The sequence below is a fragment of the Hibiscus syriacus genome, unplaced genomic scaffold (genome assembly GCF_006381635.1).
Source record: "Hibiscus syriacus cultivar Baekdansim isolate YM2019G1 unplaced genomic scaffold, ASM638163v2 tig00110338_pilon, whole genome shotgun sequence".
Classification (NCBI taxonomy): Eukaryota; Viridiplantae; Streptophyta; class Magnoliopsida; order Malvales; family Malvaceae; genus Hibiscus; species Hibiscus syriacus.
The window spans coordinates 1447984-1469692 of record NW_024062691.1 but is presented as its reverse complement, the minus strand read 5'-3'; the positions used below and the strand labels follow the sequence as shown (position 1 = coordinate 1469692).

The 21709-nt window shown below is 36.8% G+C and overlaps 1 protein-coding gene and 1 long non-coding RNA gene across 3 annotated transcripts; one reads left to right on the top strand and one right to left on the bottom strand.

The window, feature by feature from the left end:
- Positions 1–257: 257 nt before the first annotated feature.
- LOC120120347 lies at positions 258–21460 on the bottom strand. Of its 2 annotated transcripts, XM_039140009.1 has the most exons (25): positions 21248–21460; positions 20079–20675; positions 19849–19973; positions 19612–19706; positions 19293–19520; positions 14037–14127; positions 13273–13324; positions 12630–12695; positions 10752–10891; positions 10188–10258; positions 5185–5379; positions 4972–5010; positions 4290–4397; positions 4114–4203; positions 3831–3906; positions 3264–3360; positions 3066–3135; positions 2801–2977; positions 2603–2725; positions 1887–1970; positions 1465–1649; positions 1219–1357; positions 1086–1145; positions 728–799; positions 258–499 (listed from the first exon to the last, which is right to left on the bottom strand). In XM_039140009.1, exons 2-25 carry the CDS (start codon positions 20648–20650, stop codon positions 392–394), a joined length of 3063 nt encoding a protein of 1020 aa, XP_038995940.1. In that variant the 5' UTR covers positions 20651–20675; positions 21248–21460; the 3' UTR covers positions 258–391. The 2 variants fall into 2 exon arrangements, with proteins under 2 accessions (XP_038995940.1, XP_038995941.1); XM_039140010.1 differs by lacking the exon at positions 12630–12695 and having other exon boundaries at positions 392–499.
- On the top strand, positions 14427–19013 carry LOC120120349. The gene is made up of 3 exons (XR_005515899.1): positions 14427–14475; positions 18686–18690; positions 18897–19013. It is a non-coding gene; the product is annotated as an uncharacterized LOC120120349 (long non-coding RNA).
- Positions 21461–21709: the final 249 nt, after the last annotated feature.

The following is a 21709-nucleotide window of genomic DNA, read 5'->3' as shown; positions in this document are numbered from 1 at the left end:
GATTCAATCAATTGGACCAAAAGCAGAAGAGAAAAAAAAATCCAACCTATTTGGTGCTTGATCCGACTTCTCATCCTTACAAGCAATAGCATCTAACATTGGAATCTATGGGTACTATTAATGTAATGAACATCAGAAAAAAGATATATTCAAAATTTCATCTGCATATTTGAATGGTCATATGTCTAACAAATAAAAATATTTAAAAATAAAATCAGAGATTACATTCTGCATCTTAGGTGATCTTCCTCACCCGGAATAAAGACAATGAGGACCATTCAAACGCCTAATAAGTTACAACCCTACCTGTTGCCCTTCTCTCGTCTCAACCCGTCCAAAATGGATGAAAAATTAAAATTAAGGGGGCAAAAAGTGCAGCAAAATTTTTGCATCAGAAACCAAAAGGCGACTTCCTTCTGCTACCGCCTTCCCCATATTGCTCGTTCCATTTCCTAAGCTCATTCATGCTTGCAGCATCATAAGCAACAGATGGACCCACCTGTTTTTTTACATAAACAGAACATCATCACTTCGACTCAATTGAGCATACCATATTCAGTGTTACTCGGACTGTGCCAGTGTCAAACAGAGATGTATACATCACGAGGATGTTCAATTTTTTAAGGTTTTTCCACAACTATAACACAGGATGTTGTTTATGGCTGTATGCCACACAAATACAAATATACTTCTGCATTTTTATATTAATAAACAAGGGTACTCTTACCTTGGCTTTGGACTGAATAAAGTCATCCAAATTAAGAGGCCTTAGTATTGCAGCTGCATCATTTTTTCCACCCTAGACAATCAAGTGAAAACTGTTAACACGAGAATCAAAGTGTACATTTTATCTTCCTACAATGTTCATTTTCCAAATGCTATGTACTTCCATATCTAAATTTACCAACAGAATACTAATGATCTCCCCTTAAAACATGGTGCATAAAAATAATAGTTCCTTGCAGAATAGTTTAAAAAATGCAGGAAGAAAATACAGCAGGTGCGTAGGAATTAACGTGAAAGATCAGACTATTAGCGTATAAGCATTACCATATTGATACAGAACTTAATGCACAAGAAAGTACCTTGTTTTCTTCTTCTAGAAGTTCTTGAACAGGCCTGTATGCTGCAGCTATACAGAGGTTCTGCACGTAAACTTACAGAGAAATGAGCCAGACAGTTCAACAATTCAAGAGGTACTACAAATCAGTACTTTACCTTCAAATCACTGCCAGAATACCCATCAGTTGCATTTGCAAGTTCTTCATATGAGAAATTAGGTCCTATATTCTCTTGTGCGAGAAATATTTTCAGTATCTTCATGCGGTTTCCAGCATCGGGTAAGTCGACATATATCCTAAAATGGCCACCCAGGATAGTTCATAAGCAATACTGGTGACTACCATAACTGTTAGCAAACACGTAAGAAGAACTTGCTTGCAGAACCTTGGGTGTTGGATTTACCTTCTTGGTAAGCGCCGAATAACAGCATCATCAAGATCAAATGGCCTATTTGTGGCACCAAGGATGAGGATTCTTTGGCTATCTTTTGACCTTAATCCATCCCAAGCTGCCATGAATTCATTTCTCATTCTCCTAGTTGCCTCATGCTCAAAACCACCGCCACGAGCACCCAGTAAACTATCAACCTATGATGCGAAAAGTCAATTCCAAAATTTAACCCCAAGCATCATGAAACATGAATCATTGAATTTCAGAAAAAGAGAATATTGTTCTCTTCCAAAAAGAAAAGGTATATATTATAGAAAGGATAATCTTCACTTAAAAATTTGATTCATCCAATCTTCCAGAAAGGGTAATGATAATTAAAAATGTTCATGATAGTTTAATAGAAAAAGTTCTTTAATTCCTCTAGAGGAACTCACCTCGTCAACAAAAATAATGACTGGGACCAGCTTGCTAGCAAAGGAGAAAAGGGCCTTGGTGAGTTTCTCAGCATCTCCAAACCACTGTGATGTGGAAGAAAGTAGTATAAAAAAATTCTAAAATTTTCATAACTAAACATAAACAAAACTATTCAACAGTAATCAGAGATAATTTTCTCTTTTTCTATCTTTATAGTCCTCGTGTTTCCTTGCTTTTTTTCTTTTGGCCAGGACGTATATATTCGCACAAAGATGGTTTTGATCAATTGGCATGCCACCATAGGTAGAATCATGACCCTAAACACTAACCGATCTTCAATTGTTGCTAAACTTTCAATCTAAATGTGCACTTATTTCAAATCTGAACAATAAAAAAATGAAGATACGTAAAAGAAAATATGCAAACAAATCAGAGAGGTTTAGACAAGATACAAGTGCTAATGCCTTCACAAACAAAATAGTACCACCTAGCATGAAAAACAAGAAATTGATTGAAATAAGTACATAAAATTCATCAGTTAGTTAATTCAGGCTGAGGAGGGATTTTCCATGATCATAAAATTGTTGACCTGGAAATGGAAACACCGTAAAAACAGGCGAGTACCAGACAACAAATGTGGGTCTACTCTTATAAAAAAAAAAACCAAATGTGGGTCTACAAAATGAAAAAGGTACTATAATCCCATTGATCTGATAACATTAAATTTTCCACATACCTTTGATGTAAGAACTGAACCAGTAATGCTGATAAAGTTTGCTCCTGCTTCTGTTGCCAGTGCCTTAGCAAGAAGGGTTTTCCCAGTTCCAGGAGGACCAAAAAGTAATATTCCTTTGCAAGGCTGAAAACAGATTCACATAGTTAAATACAGAAAACCGATTTCAATTAGCATCCATAAGAGTTTAAGGCCAAATACCCGCAACAGGTTTCCATGAGAAAAAAGTTCAGGCCTTCTCATTGGTAGAATGACAAGTTCATTCAATGCTTTCTTCACATCTTCAAGAGCACCTATATCATCAAATTTGACACCAATTTCACCAGGTGCTACCACAGCTGAAACAAAGTTGCTTTCATACTCATCCTTTGCAAGGTTCTGCAAAATTCACATTAAGTAAACTCAGTACTGACGATACATTAAAGTTTCAACATTTCCTTATAAACAACAGAAACATTATTCATGCCTTCAAGTTTTGTGCGGGCTTTCGATATAATGTTTCTTGCTCCTTCAATCTCAAAACTGCAATTTCAAGGCTTTACATGAAATGAAGAATAAGTAAAAATCAAGTGGTGAAATCCTATATATTGTTATGCATATATAGGGCATAGATACTCATGGTCACTAAACATGAACAAATACTTATCACCTTAGGGAGACATACCTTTCACGAGGCAAACATAATCTTCCGCCTTTTATGGAAGGAAATGTGCAAGATGATAAGTAATGGTTTTTAGCCCAACCAATAACCTTTTCAGCTTCTGCCAACAAAAATTAAGAGGTATCTTAGTACCAAATTAATTTTTGATAGAGCAATTAAATGATCTCATTCCCGGCAGACAGCAAAAGTGGTATTCCCAGTGATCTAGCACAACTTAACGGAATCAGCATATGGTTAAGTTTTCAGCTTCTAAACTTAATATGGCCATAGCAGATATAGTTAATGGCAGTTCTGATTGCAATCACAGGAGAAAAAGATGGTAGTCAATACCACCATGTGATTAACCTATCAAAATGGTTAAAATGAAACTGATTTTGTTTTACTGGTCAAATTGACTCGTTCCTATTGCACCAAAGATTATGTCTGTTCTTGACAATCAACTATGACATAGAGGAACATGAAGATTAAACATTACTTACATTTACTCTGAGAGGAGAAAAATTAAATTTACAACCATCTTATTAAAGTAAAACTAGCTGAAGATAGATTTATCTGAATGTGAATCCTTACTGCGTGTGGTCAGTATCACACCATCAGTATTTATATGTAATAGGTCCATGCATGACAGCTCATTTTCTTCAAGAACCTACAAGACAATTGTTTCAGCAATAAAATCCCCAGAACAAAATGTTACAATGATGTTTTTTTTTTTTTGATAGGAAAATGTTACAATGATGTTAACAGTAAGCCTAAGCTCCATCTGCACTCCACAACTGAAACCACTTTTTATCCCTTTAAACATAAAGTTGAGCTTGAAAGTTGCCAAATAATCAAATTGTATCTTAATGCATACCTTATGTAATTCATTTATATTGCTTCTTGATATCACAATTCTTCGATCTTCATCAAGTTGTTTCTTAAATGTTCCAAGGAGATCTTCCTCCTGGGAAGAGTAGCAAAAGATCAAAAGAAAGAAACATTTGGACAATTAGATCTAGCCTTAGGTCTCCTCCTTTCACTTGGAATTACCTTAGGAGGATGAATGCACAAAGCATTAGTAAAGAGTTTGTATATTTCATCATCAGTAGATCTCTTAGTTGCTTTAAGACCCTCCATAAGGCGCTTCAAAGGGAGAGGCTGTAAAATAGAAGAAAATCATATTAGTATTTCTTAGACAGAATAAGATTGAATTTAAAAGTAATGAAAATCCATTACATAAAAAGCACTTTAGAAACAGAAAACATGAAAAATAAAAGACCTCTTTTTTATTTAAATAGGAAAAAATTATAATCCATATGAAGACCTAGATATCCTCACCCCGCCCTCTAGGCATTGAGCAATTCAATCACCAAGGAAGTTTTCTTCAAGGGCTCAAAACTTTGAATATATGTGTGTGTGTGTGTGTGTGATAGCACTTGAATTACAAAGATATTAATGTTGCTGAGTTAACTGATTGAGATTGAAGGAGAAGAGTCATAACCATGAACCAACAAAATGAAAATGCATTAGAACAGCAAAAGTGGATCCCTCGAAAAATATTAATGTATACTTCAGAAGCTTATATTAGCCGTATACTATACAATCTAATCAAGGAATAAACAATAGTTGGGAGAAAAAACTTAAACCCAACCAAGATAAAAATACAGCTCAACACTTGAATAAAAAGATGGCTTCCATGCAAAATAAATTACAATAAAGTTAGGAAGCTTACCAGTTTCGCAAGGCGACCAAAATTTGGGAGTATCATCGTCTGTTGAAGAAGGCACAGAAAAAGAGAAAATGTCATTGCTAATAGTTAAGAAACTTTTAAAATAAACAAGCAAAAACTTATCATCTGGAGTGCAATTTTATGAGTGCAAGGATTCTTCAGTTATCGAAATACACTGAATACTTAAAGCTCCAGATGTTAGCTCGCAATGCTTACAAATTTCTCTTTCTCCTTTGACCCTGTTTCAACTCTGTTCTGGCCGCAAATCAAAACAACAGGACCTGGTAATTTGTCAAACATTTCTTGAACCCTGTTAACAAATTCTTTACGATTTGACTTGGGAACCGCCCTAGACAACCACTGTGAAGAATCTTGAAAATATACAATAAGAGGTTGCTTGGAATGCAAAACCTGAAAAGAAGGCCAAAGCAAAGATCAAGGATCAGGGAAGCTCGGGTTAAAACTCAATTAACATGTCAAGAAACGGCTTTACTTGTAGATTAAGAAAAAGTAGACTTTTTTAAGATGCTTTTGGGGACTTGGATGAATTCGGGATTAAAGGTTCAAGAATTTAAACCTTGAGAATAGAGACAACATTAATTGGCTTGAGACACTTTTTTTTATAGGAATTGAAGGCCTCGTTAAAAACCCCCTTCTTGATTAAAGGAGCTTGTAGAGAAGCTCCTTAATAAGCGGAAGGAGGAAAAGAGTGCCTTAAGATTTCATTAAACATAAGAAATTACATAAGATACAACCAGAGAGCCACCCCCAACATAAACAGAAAACCAAAAACAACCGAAAACAACCCTATACAACAATACTAACTCAACCTAATCCATCTTAGCTACAACAACAGCCTCTAAAATGACTGACCAGACTTAAAGCCTAAACTTGGCCTGAAATACAACACAAAACAATACAACTATAATAGAAGCCAAATATATCAGCTGACTCAATCCCTAGAAGCCAAATTCTAACACAAAAGCCATGAGCTCTGTGTTTTAAAAGGCGTGAGGCGCTCCAAGGCGATTAGCTACCCGAGAGCCTCAATTTTTTGAGGCGCTTTGAGGCGAGAGATTCACGTACGCGAGGCGCTTAATTTTACAAAACATTTGTAAATATTTTATAACCATATCTCAAACACAAAACAACTTAATAAGCAAAAACACCAAGTAGCATAGGTCATATTGTATCTCAAAAAGACAAATAAAAACATCATTAATAATCAAAATGCCTAAAGCTCGTCTTCATCATCATCGTCATCAACATCAATCCCAAGCACCTCCTCCTCCCCATCATCTTCGGAAAGTCCAATATCCTGTTCTATCTCTTCATCGTCTTCATCAATCAAATTTAGTCCAGTAGAGGGCCTTCTACGAGTGGAGGTTTGGGCAACACCCTTTCCTCTATCTCTTGATGAACTTGATGTAGATGTTCTTCTAGTGGAATAAGTAGCTTGAGATGCCCCAGAAGCTTTATCAACAGCAGACCATGTTTACATATTTACATTGTGCTTAAAAGCCTAAAATGAGTAAATTCTATTTTTCTATGAACAGATTATCTAAACAAATACCTTAATTGCGAAAACCTTAATGATTATATATCTAAATTCTAAACAGATTACCTAACAATTAAACATATTATAGATAAACAATTAAACAGATTACCTTAACAAAATAACAAGTAAGCAGATCACCTCAACAATGAAGCGGATTATATATCTACAGCTGTGATAACCGATAAAGAAAGCTTGTGTCTTCCAATATATAAACAATTAAACAAATTACATTGAAGATGAAGCAATTAAACAAATTACAGTGAAGTAAATTAACCATGTAGGAGTGGAGGGGAAAAGAAAAGCAGATTGTACATACACTACAGTGATACAAATTTTAAAATTAAGACTTACCTTAATGGAGAAAATCGAGAAAGGAGATGGGAGAAACTGAGAAAGGAGTCTGCTTTCAACTTCAACGTAGAACAATCGCTGAATTAAGCATGAATGGAGGAGGGAGAGAAAATTTTAGGAGGGAAAAGAAGCTCCAGGGTATGCATCGGAGAAACTAGAGAGCTTGGATCATGATTTATAGACATACAGTAATTAAAAAATTGGACGTTAGAAGGTCAAGAGACAGTTCAAAGTTCCAGGAATACATTAATGTAAGTAATTGGAATTTAAAAGGTCTGACTGTTGGAAGATTAAAAGGTCTGACTGTTGGAAGAAAATCGAGCCCAGACCCAAAATTTAAAAATGGGTCATTGTACGTGAATCGCTAAAAGCATCGCCTCGCCGCCTCTCGCCGCCTCCGACGACTGAATCGCCACCTCATGTACTCGCCACCGCCTTGGTGGTCGGAGGCTTTTTTCTAAACGCCTCGCCTAGCGCCTCAAAGCGCCTCAGGGGCGATTTTTAAAACACAGCATGAGCTTCCACACGATAAGAGTACAAAAAAGCAAACTTCGAAAACACTCTATCCACCTTTTTGCCACTAATTGCTCGTCTTGTCGTCGGAGACCATCCGAACCTCCAACTCCATTATGAATAATCATAAGCGAATCACCTGAAACTATTCACTACATTTTGTTTCTTGAATCAACACAATCTCACACTTAAACATCCAACAATCCTCCTTAGTTCAGAAAAATAAAACATTTGATCCCATCCCTCGTATGATCCAAGATAAGAACCTCATCTTGACCTACTTCCTCTGAAAACAGCTGAAAATCAATAGAAAGGGATTGTGACACACCTTCCAATACTTCAACTGCTATAATATTTGCAGAGAGCTACATTTATTGTTTTTCCCCTCCTTTGCTCTCAGGTTCTGTCTGGAAGACAAGTAAAGGCTCTGGTTCAAATCCTCACATACTATCCCCGATTTGGTTTTTCCATCCACCCGATCTACCACAGCCCCATCCTGTTGGACTTCCTCACCCTTGGATCTTTTGATAGCACAATTATTTGTAAGGCCCATATTAATCACATCCCCCACCACCTTCGACTCTAATCGACCATCCAAAATGGGAAAATCTATTAAATAATCCTTCATTCCCTCAATAGCACGTGCAGTCTTACAAATTTTCCTATTGTCATCTTCTGCCTCTCTCTCCGCGTGATCCAACACTTCCTCGAGTTCCACCGCTTCCTCGATTATCGTTTGAACCTTCCCCTGACCAGCAACAATATTCCTCAGACCCATAATAATTTCCTCCCCTATGTTCCTTTCCTCCTCGTCCTCACCCGACAAGTTGCTGCCTCTAGTTTTGTTCCCCATACAACAAAATTGACTGTCTTCTTCCTCAGAACACCTCTCGGAATTCTTCTTCCTGCTTCCTCAGAACAAACCTCCATCTCGGGACACTTTACTGGCGTGAGACCAACGAGCTCCCCCACTGTGAATACGGGGAAGCAACTGTCTTTTACATCAAAGACGAATCTACCCAGACAGATTATGGGCTGAAACAAGGTTCAAACTCATAAACATATACTGAAAAGATCCATTCCCCGACTTTCAAATCAAAGGAATCTTCCACTCGAGCTTTGCAGTTCGTAATAATCTGAATCAAAGCCCTATCAAACGAGCCCGGATTTAAGGTCCCTTCCTCAATGGAGATAAGTTCTCCCCATTTGTCTGCGATATTTCTGAAGGTGGAATGACTCCACAAAAACAGTGGGATTCCTTTGCACGATAGCCATGCCCGACAGCTGCTGCACTGAAAATTTTCCGACCACACTTCCTCTTTGTCAAAACAATTTTTCAACGCCCCAATCTAATTATTTAGAGTATAATCCCTACTCTCTTCATCTTCAAATATGATTAAAATTGCTAACCCGCTTAACCTCATAATTTTCGGACATAATATGCCTTCCTTGTGCATAATAGCAGCCAACTCTTTCATTTTTATAAATTTTCTGCACCAACCTACCAAGCTATCTCTGAGAGTTAAGAGCTTATCATCGTCAACAAAACCGGCAATGGGAGCCTCTGAATGACTATCATCCTCCACTTGACTCTTGGCTTCGGCTGGTTTTGAACCAAAAAACTTCTTTCTCCAGAAAGCTTCACGAGGTTGAAATCTCGCCATGAAAACTCTAACTTTATTACCTTGAATCCTAGATCTATCAGCACAGTTGATGGCCTTCCTCGTGTCCTCCAATCTGGTGAAGCGAACAAAGCCAAACCTACTTCCTCCTTTGCCATATTTAAAGTTAATGTTGATGGGGCAGTTAGTGGGGATGGGCTGCTGGGGGTATTGGGGGCATTTTAAGAGACTTGGATAGTAAAATTCTAGGGTCTTTCTCGCACGCTGTTGGTTCAGGTCCCCCTCTACTCGCTGAGCTGAAAGCCATTGAGAAAGGCATTGATTTCTTCCTTTCGACGGATTGGGCATTGAAAGGAAGGTTAATTATAGAAAGTGATTGTAAGTCAGTGGTGGATTGGATTTTGTTGCCGACTACATCTCGTTTTCTTAGTTCGTTGGTTCAAAAAATTGCTTCCATAATCTTGGAGAGGGAAATCATTATTAGACATATCCCGAGGAGTTGCAATTGTGAGGCTGATTCTCTAGCTAAACAGGGGATTGGATGAATATTATTAAGTGTCATAGAGGTTTTCTAGCAGGTTCTTGGTCTATTGAGGCTGAAGGGGCTGGGAAAGTGTTGTTATTGTTTAAGGAAGGTTTGGTCGTTTAGGGAGTTTTGTTTAAATATTCTGTAATTTTTATGGCTTTGACAGTGTGTCTTGGTTGTATTTTATGTAATGAGTCCCTTATCAATAAAATCCTAAGGCACTCTTTTCCTCCCTCCAATGATTAAGGAACTTTCCCAAGAATTCCTTTAATCAAGAAGGGGGTTTTTAATGAGGCCTGTAATTTCTATCCAAAAAAAAATCGAATATTAGCCAAAGACCTTGTGACGCTTTCAAAAGTAATATTACACCCTAATTATACCTCATTTGGTTGGTTAGAGTAATAATATGACTAAAACTTATTTTAATATATTAGTACTAGAATACATGTGATAGCATCAGAGTTAAAATAGTTCAACGTTTGGTAGACAATTGTTAAACAAGCAAAGCTAAGGTACTACTTTATGGAATATTACTTTTGTCCTCATTTTATGGTAAGGTTCTCCTTTATTTTGATTTGAATCACTCCTCTTATAAAATTCTATCAGGGTATGCTAATGGAAGTTGGCAGAATATATCTGAAAATTTTACCTCGCATAAAGCTTCCATGGCAATAAAGCAGTCCTCTGCCTGAATCTCATGATCATGCTCTACATCCTTAACTGCAAACAAGTTGTCAGGTTGTTTAAAACTTGTAGGAACAATACTTCTCTGACACTAATAGCAGTGAGTTAGATTCATATAGAGTGTGTGCACAAAACATTATAGATCAGTGCAAACCTAACAAATTCTCACATAATATAAATATATAATATCTAAAAAATGCAATCGAATAGATTAACACCTTGAAGGCATTAAAATTATTAGTATAGAAAATGTAAGAACATATGCAGAGGATCTAAAAGCCTAGGCAGACGAAAATATTCCCCTTCAATTACTAGCATAATTTACATTTGGTTGATACAGTTAACGGCTTCAGGTGGAGAACTTCCAAATCTTTTTATTTAAAAAAGCACTTAATAAACTGAGTTTTAATAACAGGAATTACCGAGGCAAGAACAGTATTAAGAAGTTCTGAAACCTAATGAATAGAGAAGGAAAAAAGTGGATTTGGATTGAAACCCAAAATATAGTCCCTATAGACAAAATGTTTACCATTTAACCAATAAACTGGTGGGCTTTCAGGCTTGTCCCTCTCTTCTTTGCCTTTGTTATCAGCACTAACATCCAAAATTACTGCAACTCTGTCTCCGTTCATCTCATATACCTCCCCACGTTGACCACTACATAGGTTCCTGTGGACATCAAAGATAAGTAAAAGGGCCACAATATCAAAATTAGGATGTTTAAAACGGGAAATATACAGTTCTAACTTCGAGCACGGTTCCCACAAGATAGAAGTTGAAGCTTGGACTGCTAAGTGCATCAACTATCAAGATGTTTACTCTTTACTGAGAAAAATGAAGCAAAAGAGAACTATGCCAGACTAGAAGAAAGAACCATAAACACAGAAAACGCATCGCAGTTAGTATAACAATGGCCAAAGACAAAATAGATAAAAGAAATTCCAGAGAATCTAGTTTTTACATAATTTGCTACCAAGAATTTTGCACCTGATCAGACCACTAATCATATAAAAACCAAATACCTAAAATTTTCAAATAATTGAAAGAAAGACAACTCAAGATGTAACCACATCAAAATACCAGATATTCAACCATATCTTGTGTAGTCAAATTAGATGCTGCAACATCAAAATAGCACCTTCTTAGAGGAATTTTACGTTCTAAACATGTGACATGGATAACTACATATGGCATGTCTAGTTATCCATTCAACACTTGCATGATTAAGAAACCCCTAAACCTATTTACAGTTTTACCCCCAAAAAAAAGCCTAAAACTTCTGACGGGAAAATGATTCGACCACTTTCCCTCCATAAATGTCCACCTATCTACTATAGAATCTCTGATGAATTAAAGACTAATGTAACAATGTGCGTCCTTGAAAAGCTAAAAGTTCCGAAACCCCGCAGATTTAGTTGGAACTGCAATTAATAATAACAATAATAACAGTTAACAAGCCCTCAACTCAGTTAATCAAGAAAAGATAAGAAAAGAAATCAGAGAGCGTGTCAAAAAAGTGTAATTGCATAAAAATCTCACTCATAACGCACTCTTTTAGAAAATTAAAATAGATGTGGACAAAGAAATTTCCTCATATGTAGCCAATAATATCTATCAAACAATTGGCTGTCATCCACTTCGAAGGACACGGCATGAGTCAACAAAAGAATGTTCATATTATATGATGTTCCATGTACATATGGTTCGCGTCATGTTTTCCTTTATATTTGGTTCTCTATAAGGGGAACATTAATATGAACACTTTCTTATTCCAACAGTTTTTGGAGTTTCCTTTTTGTTCACCCATGATTTTGAAGCACAAAACAGCTGTCAATGGATTCATTATATCTAGATGAGTTTATACAGCCACAACTATGGAGCCAACCCATCCAGGGCCAAGATTAATATTACCATTCTGAAGCAAATAGTTTGAAGTCATCCTAATTAAGAATGAATTCAGGAGAAAAAGGATAATGATAAGACAAGATTCGAGCAGTAGTCAGAAAAAGGTCTGAGTTTTGAAGATATGCCGTATTGAAGATTGAGACAAGCATAGTTACTACTTGCCACAACTAAAAGAAGACGGGAAAACCCGCTAAAGAATGGAGGAGCCAATTTGTGAATGCAAAATAACTGAACCAAAAGTAACAAAAGAAAAGAACCACTGACATTCAAGTTTATAATCTACTAATGGTTTAGATCTCTTTTGGTTAGCAAACTTTATCTACCCACCAAGAAAACTACCCTCCATCATTTGCTCACTGGAAAACATTGTCGAAGATATAAGGACCAAACGGATCCTAAAATGAAAATGAACCATCACTAGAAAACACATTGTCAAGAAACCCCCAAGAAAAATAGGTTTAAGAGCTCTTCTTTTATACATCAGACTGACTTACCAACCCACCTGCCTCGAATACTCGTATAAACATTAGTTGGACCGTCAGATGTTCGTATCTTCCCCAATATGATCCTGTGATGGATATATATGTCAAAATTGTAGGAGGGCAAAATGGAATTTCATGGAAAGGATGAATTTTAGGGGTGTTTCCAGCAAGTAGAAATCAGCTATGACACTCCTAGAGGCATGGTTATTACCAATCATTATATACAACTAACTAGTAGCTCAAACAATTTGATTTCAACAAACATAAACAGGTAACCCTTGATTCTTCAAAGGAGAGAGAGATTCCAAACAGGGCGTATCATGAGACTGGCCATTAAGGCATCTTATCAGCAGACAATTACTGCTCAGAAATCTTTCCATCATTTGGAAACCCATAATAAACAATCATAAAAAGGAAGACACAACAAAAACAATAAAAATAATAATATAAAAAATAAAAACAGAAAACTGGTAAGGGATCCATCACCAGCATAGCAACATCCAAAACTGCCTAACTAGAGTCGCACCATTTTCAATTCTTTCACAAATCAAACATAGTTGAAATTGCTAAGTGGAGAACAAGGCAGAATCTAAGAAATCTAGCATATAGATGGACATGGTAGATAAAAAAACAATGTACAGGTAAAATTAATCCATTTCTAACCTCTTGCTAGCTTCACTCTGCATGTTACGTCCAATATATTTCACACGGTCCCCTAAAAAGGAAGAAAAATTAGTTAGAAGAATGAATTCACATGCTCAAGCATATTATGCAGTCCACCCACTTATGATATGTGAACATGCATGTACACTGTAACAACCTAAACTTTTCTTGCCAGTTAACTTTCACAATGATCTGTGGTAGATAAGGAGTGAGGGAGGATAAACGACCAATTACTTAGAGCATTACTAAACACTTTGCATCCAACCGAAAAAATGGGCAATAGGTGGAGGGGCCCAACTTTTAATATAGGACCACACTAAACCCAATATTTCACTGATGTGAGATAACACACTTAAAATATGCCAAAACAGAAAGAACAAAAAATGATTTGCAAAAACAACTACCAGGATATACATAAATACCACTTCAAAAGTGTTTGACATAAATGTGTTCGCCTTATAACATTCGACATATCAATGCCATATATTTGTTTTATTTTTTTTACTTTCCTTGTTGAAGGACTTTCTTAAAACCAGACCAGGGCATTCTATTTTTTTTCCAATTTCTAGCAATAAGTAACCTCAGTCAAAGTTTATAGAGCAATTTCTAATAGATAGTTTTCCATGTTATCATTTAAATCAAATACAGCAGGAATACTGAGGGAAGTGGCACCTTCTATTTTGAAAGCACATTTTAGAATAAATGGAACTTCCACACACATATTTAACACACAATTGCAAATATAGCAAGTTGAAACTAGTTACCTTTCTTTAGCAGATGCTTGGATTTATCAGCAGATACATCAGCCTCAGCTTTTGAGGATTCTGAGGAACTCTCAGATTCTCCAGAGACTCTCTTCCAAGATGTAAATACATAAAAAGAAAGAGTTATAAAAAAACCACCCCCTAAAACAAGTTTTACAAATGCACAAGAAATGAAAGACTCCATGAAAGACATAACACACAAATACTAAGCTTTAAGCTAATTGGTGATGAGTCCTTTTAAACACATTGAATACCAGATTCAAGCCTTCCTTCTTTCTACCCCCTTTCACCAAGTACTATAATCTTTCAATCACAGTAATCTCATAAAGTAATGCATGTATTTTTCAGCTCTGCAGCCTCAAAGATTCCAAGGCCGGATACAGACAAGCACCAAAACCATTCCAAAAAAGGTTTACCTTAATTTTATAGAGATAACCTAGTGTAGGAATTATAGAAATGAGCTGTAAAGAGATTCTGTAATTATTTTCTGTTTTTCAATCCCTTATTTCAAGGGATTACATCTCCTAGGATTAATATCTTTCCTAGCTTAGAGTTTCTTAGTTTAGAGGCATAATTTGTATATAAATATGTAATATGTTTCTACTGAAAGTATGCAAGAATAAAATAACAGACTTGTCTGTTCCTACAGTCTGTTTTCTACAATACAGTCTGTTTTCTTTCTACAGTCTGTTTTCTACATGGTACCAAGTTAGAGCGATCAATCAGATTTCCGCTTCTCTTTAAATCAATTCCTGTTCAACTCTATTTTTTTCATGGCTAATCGGGATCCCTCAGCATCCGAAATCACTTCCCAGACCAACCCCTCTCAATCTGTTTTTCAGATTTCAGATTTTCAGTGCAGCAGAAGCAAAATCGCCTATGGTGTGAACATTGTAAGAAACCAGGCCATATGATAGATCAATGTTGGAAGCTACACGGAAACCAGCCGACTGGCAACCCACACGGTCCAGGTTTCAAAAGGAGGCCCATATTCCCTCTCAAGATGATTCCTCAAGCAGTTTTAGCAAGAAACAGATAGAGGAGCTTCAGCAGATTTTGAGCAGTATGACAACCAAGCCTACCAATGTGACTTATACTGCTATTGATGGAAATAATCCATATGCTTTCTCGATACAATGGATAATAGACTCGGGTGCATCAGATCATATGACAGGAAATATTGATCTCTTGGAGGAATATAATGAAAGCAGTTTACCAGCTTCTATCAAAATAGCAGATGGCTCTCTCACTACAGTCAAAGGGAGTGGTTCTGTTACATTAAACAAAAATCTAATACTTCATAATGTCCTCTATGTTCCTAGACTTGCATGCAATCTGTTGTCAGTCAGCAAATTAATTAAAGATTCTGGTTGTAATGTTGTGTTTAGTACTGGTGGTTGCATTTTCCAGGCACAGGACTCGAAGAGGGTGATTGGCAGTGCTAGGCTGGGCAAAGGATTGTACACCCTTGGAGGTAAAGCATCTCATAATCATGCCTTATCCAGTGCTCTTAGGAAACCAATTTTATCTTCTGATCTCAATACCGATAAAATTATGTTATGGCACTCTAGATTAGGTCATCCTAATTTTTACTCTTTCCAAAATGTTACCGAACTTATTTATAAATAAAGATCCATCCTTGTTTTCCTGTGAAATTTGTCAAATAGCCAAACACACCATAAAACCATATATTGCAACCAAATTTGAACCAACAACACCTTTTTCCATCATCCATAGTGACATTTGGGGCCCTTCTCCTGTCAAAAATATTTCTGGGTATAAGTGGTTTGTGTCTTTTATAGATGATTACTCTAAGACAACATGGGTATTCTTAATGAGAGAAAAGTCTGAGGTTAAGTCTCTTTTTAAAAGTTTTTATCAAAATGTTGAAATCCAATTTGACACAAAAATAAAAAATCTGAGTGACAATGGGAGTGAGTATTTGAATAAAACTCTTGGGTATTTCTTTAAGGAAAAAGGCATTGTTCACCTTACGTCTTGTGTCAACACACCTCAACAAAACGGGATAGCAGAAAGGAAAAATAGACATCTTCTAGAGGTTACTAGGTCTCTTCTGTTTGCTGCTAATGCTCCTAAGTATCTTTGGGGGGAATCTCTTCTTACAGCCACATACCTCATCAATAGAATGCTAAGTAAGACTTTAGATTTCAAAATTCCTACTAAGGTTGTGTTTCAGCTTTTTCCCCATTTTAAACATTTAAACTCAAGTCTTTCTCCTCGGGTGTTTAGGTGTACAGCCTTTGTTCATATCCACAACAGAGGGAAATTAGATCCTAGGTCCATAAAGTGTGTTCTTGGGCTATTCTTCGAGTCAGAAGGGTTACAAGTGTTACTCACCTTCCACACAAAAAAACGTCTCCTTTGATGTTACATTTTTTGAAAACCAACCTTATTTTTCGGGAACAGAAATTCAGAGGGAGAGTTACAAGGAATTTCAGCCTATTCAAACCAATATTTCTTTACAGACTATCCTTTCTTTACCTATTACTGTCTCTCCAAAGCCGGCTAGCACTGTCCCAATTCCTAGTGAGGGTGATGGGAATAACCTAAATAACTCTGATGAATTACCTTTCTCCTTATCTCAGAACTCTAGTCCGTGCAAAACACCTTCCACCACTACCAAAAATGCACCTAATAATGACCCTGAAACCATAACTCTCCATCCGAAACAACTTAGTGTTTACTCAAGAAGAAGGAAATATGTTGCTGAAGAAATCAGTCAGCCTAGCATTCGCCAAGAACCAGATTCGGATTCTGTTGCCTCTGAAAGCCAAGAACCAGATTCGAATCCTGATACATCTGAAACAGAAGGTAATGATGGTTACCAAGAGGCTACTACTATAAATCTTGATGACTTTCCTATTGCTATTAGGAAGGGGGTAAGAAAATGCACTGCTCATCCCATAAATAAGTATGTTGCATATGGGAAATTACAGTCTAATTTCAGGGCCTTCACTGCCAGCATTAACAGTGTGAAAATCCCAAGAAATGTGACAGAAGCATTTCAATTTCCTGAGTAGAAAAAGGCTGTGGAAGAGGAGATAAAAGCGTTGCAAAAGAATAAGACATAGAGTTTGACAGATTTGCCAGAAGGGAAGAGAGCTGTTGGATGTCGATGGATATTCACAGTCAAATATCATTCAGATGGGAGTGTGGAAAGATACAAGGCAAGGCTGATTGCTAAAGGTTTTTCTCAGTCCTATGGCATCGACTACCAGGAGACTTTTGCATCGGTTGCAAAATTGAATACTATCATAATATTGTTATCAGTAGTTGTTAACATGGACTGGAAATTGCATCAGCTGGACATAAAGAATGCTTTTCTGAATGGGAACCTTGAAGAAGAGGTATACATGGAGGTCACCCCCGGATTAGAAGGAAAGGTCACTAAGAAAATTGTGTGCAAGCTCAATAAATCCTTATATGGCTTAAAACAGTCTCCCAGGGCTTGGTTTGATTGATTGGCTAAGGCTATGACACAGAATGGTTTCAAACAAAGCCAAGCGGATCACACATTATTCAGAAAAATTACACCGAGTGATAAGATAACCCTCCTAATTGTCTATGTAGATGATATGATTATAACTGGCAGTGATATAGAAGAAATAGAAAAGCTAAAGATGAATCTTGTAAAGGAGTTTGAAACCAAGGATTTAGGGAGTATGAGGTATTTCTTGGGTATGGGAGTTGCAAGGTTCGAAGAAGGGCTGGTCATAAACCAGCGTAAGTATGTTTTGGATCTTCTTGCAGAAACAAGGATGCTCGACTGCAAACCAGTTGAAACTCCAATGGAGCCAGGCTTGAAATTTTGCAAGGACCGGACTGGAAATCCAATAAACAAGGAAACCTACCAAAGGCTAGTTGGGAAGTTGATCCACCTTTCACTGACAGGTCTGATATTGCACACTCAGTGAGCATTGTCAGCCAACATATGAGTGATCCTCAAGAAGAGCATTTGGAAGCTGTTAACAGAATTCTAAGGTTCTTGAAGTTTACCCCAGGAGCTGGACTTATATTTAGAAAAAATCAAGACAAACAGTGAAGGTTTATACGGATGCAAGCTGGGGAGGTGAATTAACTGATAGAAGGTCAGTTAGTGGCTATTGTGTCTACGTTTGGGGTAATTTGGTGACTTGGAGAAGTAAGAAACAAGCCGTTGTCTCTCGAAGTAGTGCTGAGTCAGAGTTTAGAGCAATGGCTCTCGGAATATGTGAAGGAATGTGGATTAAAAGATTGCTCACAGAACTGGACTTAGATGACAAGAAGAATTTTGAGAATTTTAGTGACAGTCAATCAGCTATGAGTATAGCAAAAAAGCCCAGTGCAGCATGATAGAACGAAACACATTGAGATAGACAGACATTTTATTTACGAGAAGGTCAACAATGGAGTTGCACAACTGCAGTACATTCCGACGAAGAAACAGCTTGCAAATATCTTCACCAAAGCCCTTCCACGAGTGACTTTTGATGAGTTGTTTTTGATGAGCTGTCATTCAAACTGGGTATATACAACATATATACACCAGTTTGAGGGGGAGTGTAGGAATTATAGAAATGAGCTGTCAAGAGATTCTGTAATTATTTTCTGTTTTTCAATCCCTTATTTCAAGGGATTACATCTCCTAGGATTAGTATCTTTCCTAACTTAGAGTTTCCTAGTTTAGAGACATAATTTGTATATAAATATTTAATATATTTCTACTGAAAGTATGCAAGAATAAAATAACAGACTTGTCTATTTCCTACAGCCTGTTTTCTACAATACAGTCTGTTTTCTACAATACAGTCTGTTTTCTTTCTACAGTCTGTTTTCTACACCTGGATCCACTTTGCCAAGTCCAGGTTAACACTCATCACTCATAAACCATAGGGAAAATGAGTACAAGCATTTCCATAGCCTAGATTTCTGGTTTCCAATTTCCCAAGAGTTTGCGAGTTAAAGAATGAACATAAAATGAAGGGTCAGACCAGAAGCCAATTAGAAAGGTTACCATTTTGAGATTAATAGATACACAAACCTAATATAATAATGAGAAAAATCATCTTAAACTACAAAACAAATGCCCTCATTCTTTCAAACCGCATGAACCTGTCCAACACGACTCCTAAGCCCATTAGTCTGTTAACATTTTTAATTATGCCTTTCCCAACAATTCCTTTTTTCAAAGTAACCTTAAGAAGGTAATGACATGATATGCAAGTAACATTCTCAATAAAAACCTTGAAAATATACCTTCTCAAACTCTTCCAGGCTGTAGGGAACAAGTTTCTTGAGAGCTGCTTCAGCAGTTGCCTGCACTTCATCCACTTCACTGCAGTTTGTCTCATTGCTGCTTGTCCAGTCTTCCTCATTACTGGCATCGTTCTCATCCTCAATATCTGATTCTGAAGTGCCCTCTACTGCAGATTCCAAATTATCCTCATCTGATTCAGACTCAGATGAGCAATCGTCACCAAAATCCTGAAAGAAAGATGAACAGATAAAAAAACCCATTTTGGAGATAATTAAAGGAGAAAACAAAGTTTGAATTTCTAAGTCATGTAAAGCTCACATATGGAGCAAGAACGCTGCTATCAAGAACCAGAAGTGGCACTTGTAACTCCCGCGCCAGTGCCCTAACCACTCTCTCTCGATAAAGTTCAGTGCCTAGAGAGATAGCAAGACTTCAAAATCATTAGAATGAAAAATATATGTTCATGTAAAATCAAAGATTAGAAGGAAAAAGGAATGAATAATACAAGGAAAAATACATTGAAGAAAATAATTTATGTCATTGTCAGGTGAATACCTGGGACACTTTGAAGCAATATTCTCCCACTCGAAGATGGCAATTGAGCACCATAAGAAGCAGTGAGCTCCTTATGTTTCAAATGTGAAGAAACACATTCAACCAAAATATTTTTGGTATTCTCACTACAGAGAAAAAAACATAGTAAATTGTTAACAGCGATAAAATTTAAAAAATAAAAAGGAATGCAAAGAAGAAAAATGGGGGGGGGGGAATGCAATAACATTTACTGAATGTGATAAGGAAATGTTTCCCAGGAAATATGAATTTTCTCCCAAGGCAGAACTCTGCGCAAGAACTCGTTTTTAAACTTCTCACGCCTGGTCAAAAATGGCGATTCCTTCTTCTTGCTCTCTATAGAAAGTTTTTCATTATTGAGCCATTCCTTCTGATCTTGTTCCCCAAGCTGAGCATGTATATCACAAGGCTTCACATCCTTCCCAAACTTTTCCTGCCGAGACTTCCCCTTATCAAAGTTAGTCCCATCATTCACAGGTCTATAGTTATCCTCGCTAGCATTCCTTCCATCACCCTTAGAGCTATACAAACGCAACTGATGGCTACTTAAAGATGGAGCAGACCTTCCATACATAAATGCAGGAGCAATACCTCGAGTATAAGATGAATCTAAAACACTTTTTCTAATCAAATGAACATCTGAACAACCAGTCCGCACAGCATATGGGCAGTTCAAAGATCGATAACAAGCATTATCTTGGGAATGTGGCCTAATCAAATGTTTCCACTGTTGAAACACCAGACTCCATCTCTGTCTTCTACCCTTTATCCTCCTTGCATACATTGTGACCACCAGCTATTCTAAAAACCTGTCATGCAAAGTAAGCTTCCATCACTTGATATACACTCCAAGTATCAATTTAACTACAAAAGATAAATAAAGAAAGAATGGTCATCATATAACCAGGGCGAAAAAACACTATCTAAGAAACATTGCCCATCTCCATTTCAAACAACAAGATTTTCATAATTTCGAAACCATTGATTGCTATTTTGTCACCAGTAAAAAGCTACTTCATATCCGAAATAAATTAGAAAAGCGTTTTCCAAGAACAAGTCCCGCAATAGCAAACCAAAATTGCGAAAATTTTAAGCTTACTTGTACAAAAAAACCTTTAAGCTGACTTTTTTTAAAAAAAAGAACCTTTTAAGCTGTGAGAAAAATTGGTATTTCCAGGAGAAAAAACAACCCATCGAAGAGATAGTTTCCCAATCGAATCGAAACCTTGTAAAATAAACAAGTTAGCTTCCCAAAATCGTCCGCTCTCTAAGCTTTCTCCATAACCAAACGCAGGAGCGCAACTCCAATACTAATAGTCATATATAATCTGAAAACTATAATAAAATTGGAAAGAAGAAAGAGATAAAACAAGCAACAAACCCGTTCGTTATTAATGTTAGAAGCAAAGTTAAAGCGAGGATTGTCGTCCAATGGACATGATATAGGGGGCAACAAAAAGGGGCTTTCTTAGAAACAGGGAGAAGGAGAAGGCGAAGGCGAAGGAAAGTGCGAGAAGAGCGTTGGTAATAAAAGAAAGAGAGAGATAAAGATCTGGTGAAGTGACTGCGAGTGAAGGAATAAACAACTGCAGTTCTATGATAAAGTTCGGCTTTAGCGTTTGGGAGATCCAAAAGCGTAGGTTTGGGGGTGACAGTGAGTCAGATTTTTTTTTAGGTTGGATTCTAACAAAATTTGGGCTATCCATATGAGCCATATTTTTAACTCAGTCTGAGTGGACTCATCCCCTTTTGAGTCCAACTTATGGCCCAAGTACAATATGCCTGACACCACTATTGTATTTCCCTTAATATGTAGGGTAAACTATGGTACCTAAATTATTAC

Coding starts and splice junctions, on each gene's coding strand:
- LOC120120347 (XM_039140009.1), bottom strand. CDS start 20,650: ATGTATGCAAGGAGGATAAAGGGTAGAAGACAGAGATGGAGTCTGGTG. Junction 13,325..14,036: donor CAAGCATCTGCTAAAGAAAG/GTAACTAGTTTC, acceptor CTTCCTTTTTAG/GGGACCGTGTGAAATATATT. Junction 800..1,085: donor TTCTAGAAGAAGAAAACAAG/GTACTTTCTTGT, acceptor TTGATTGTCTAG/GGTGGAAAAAATGATGCAGC.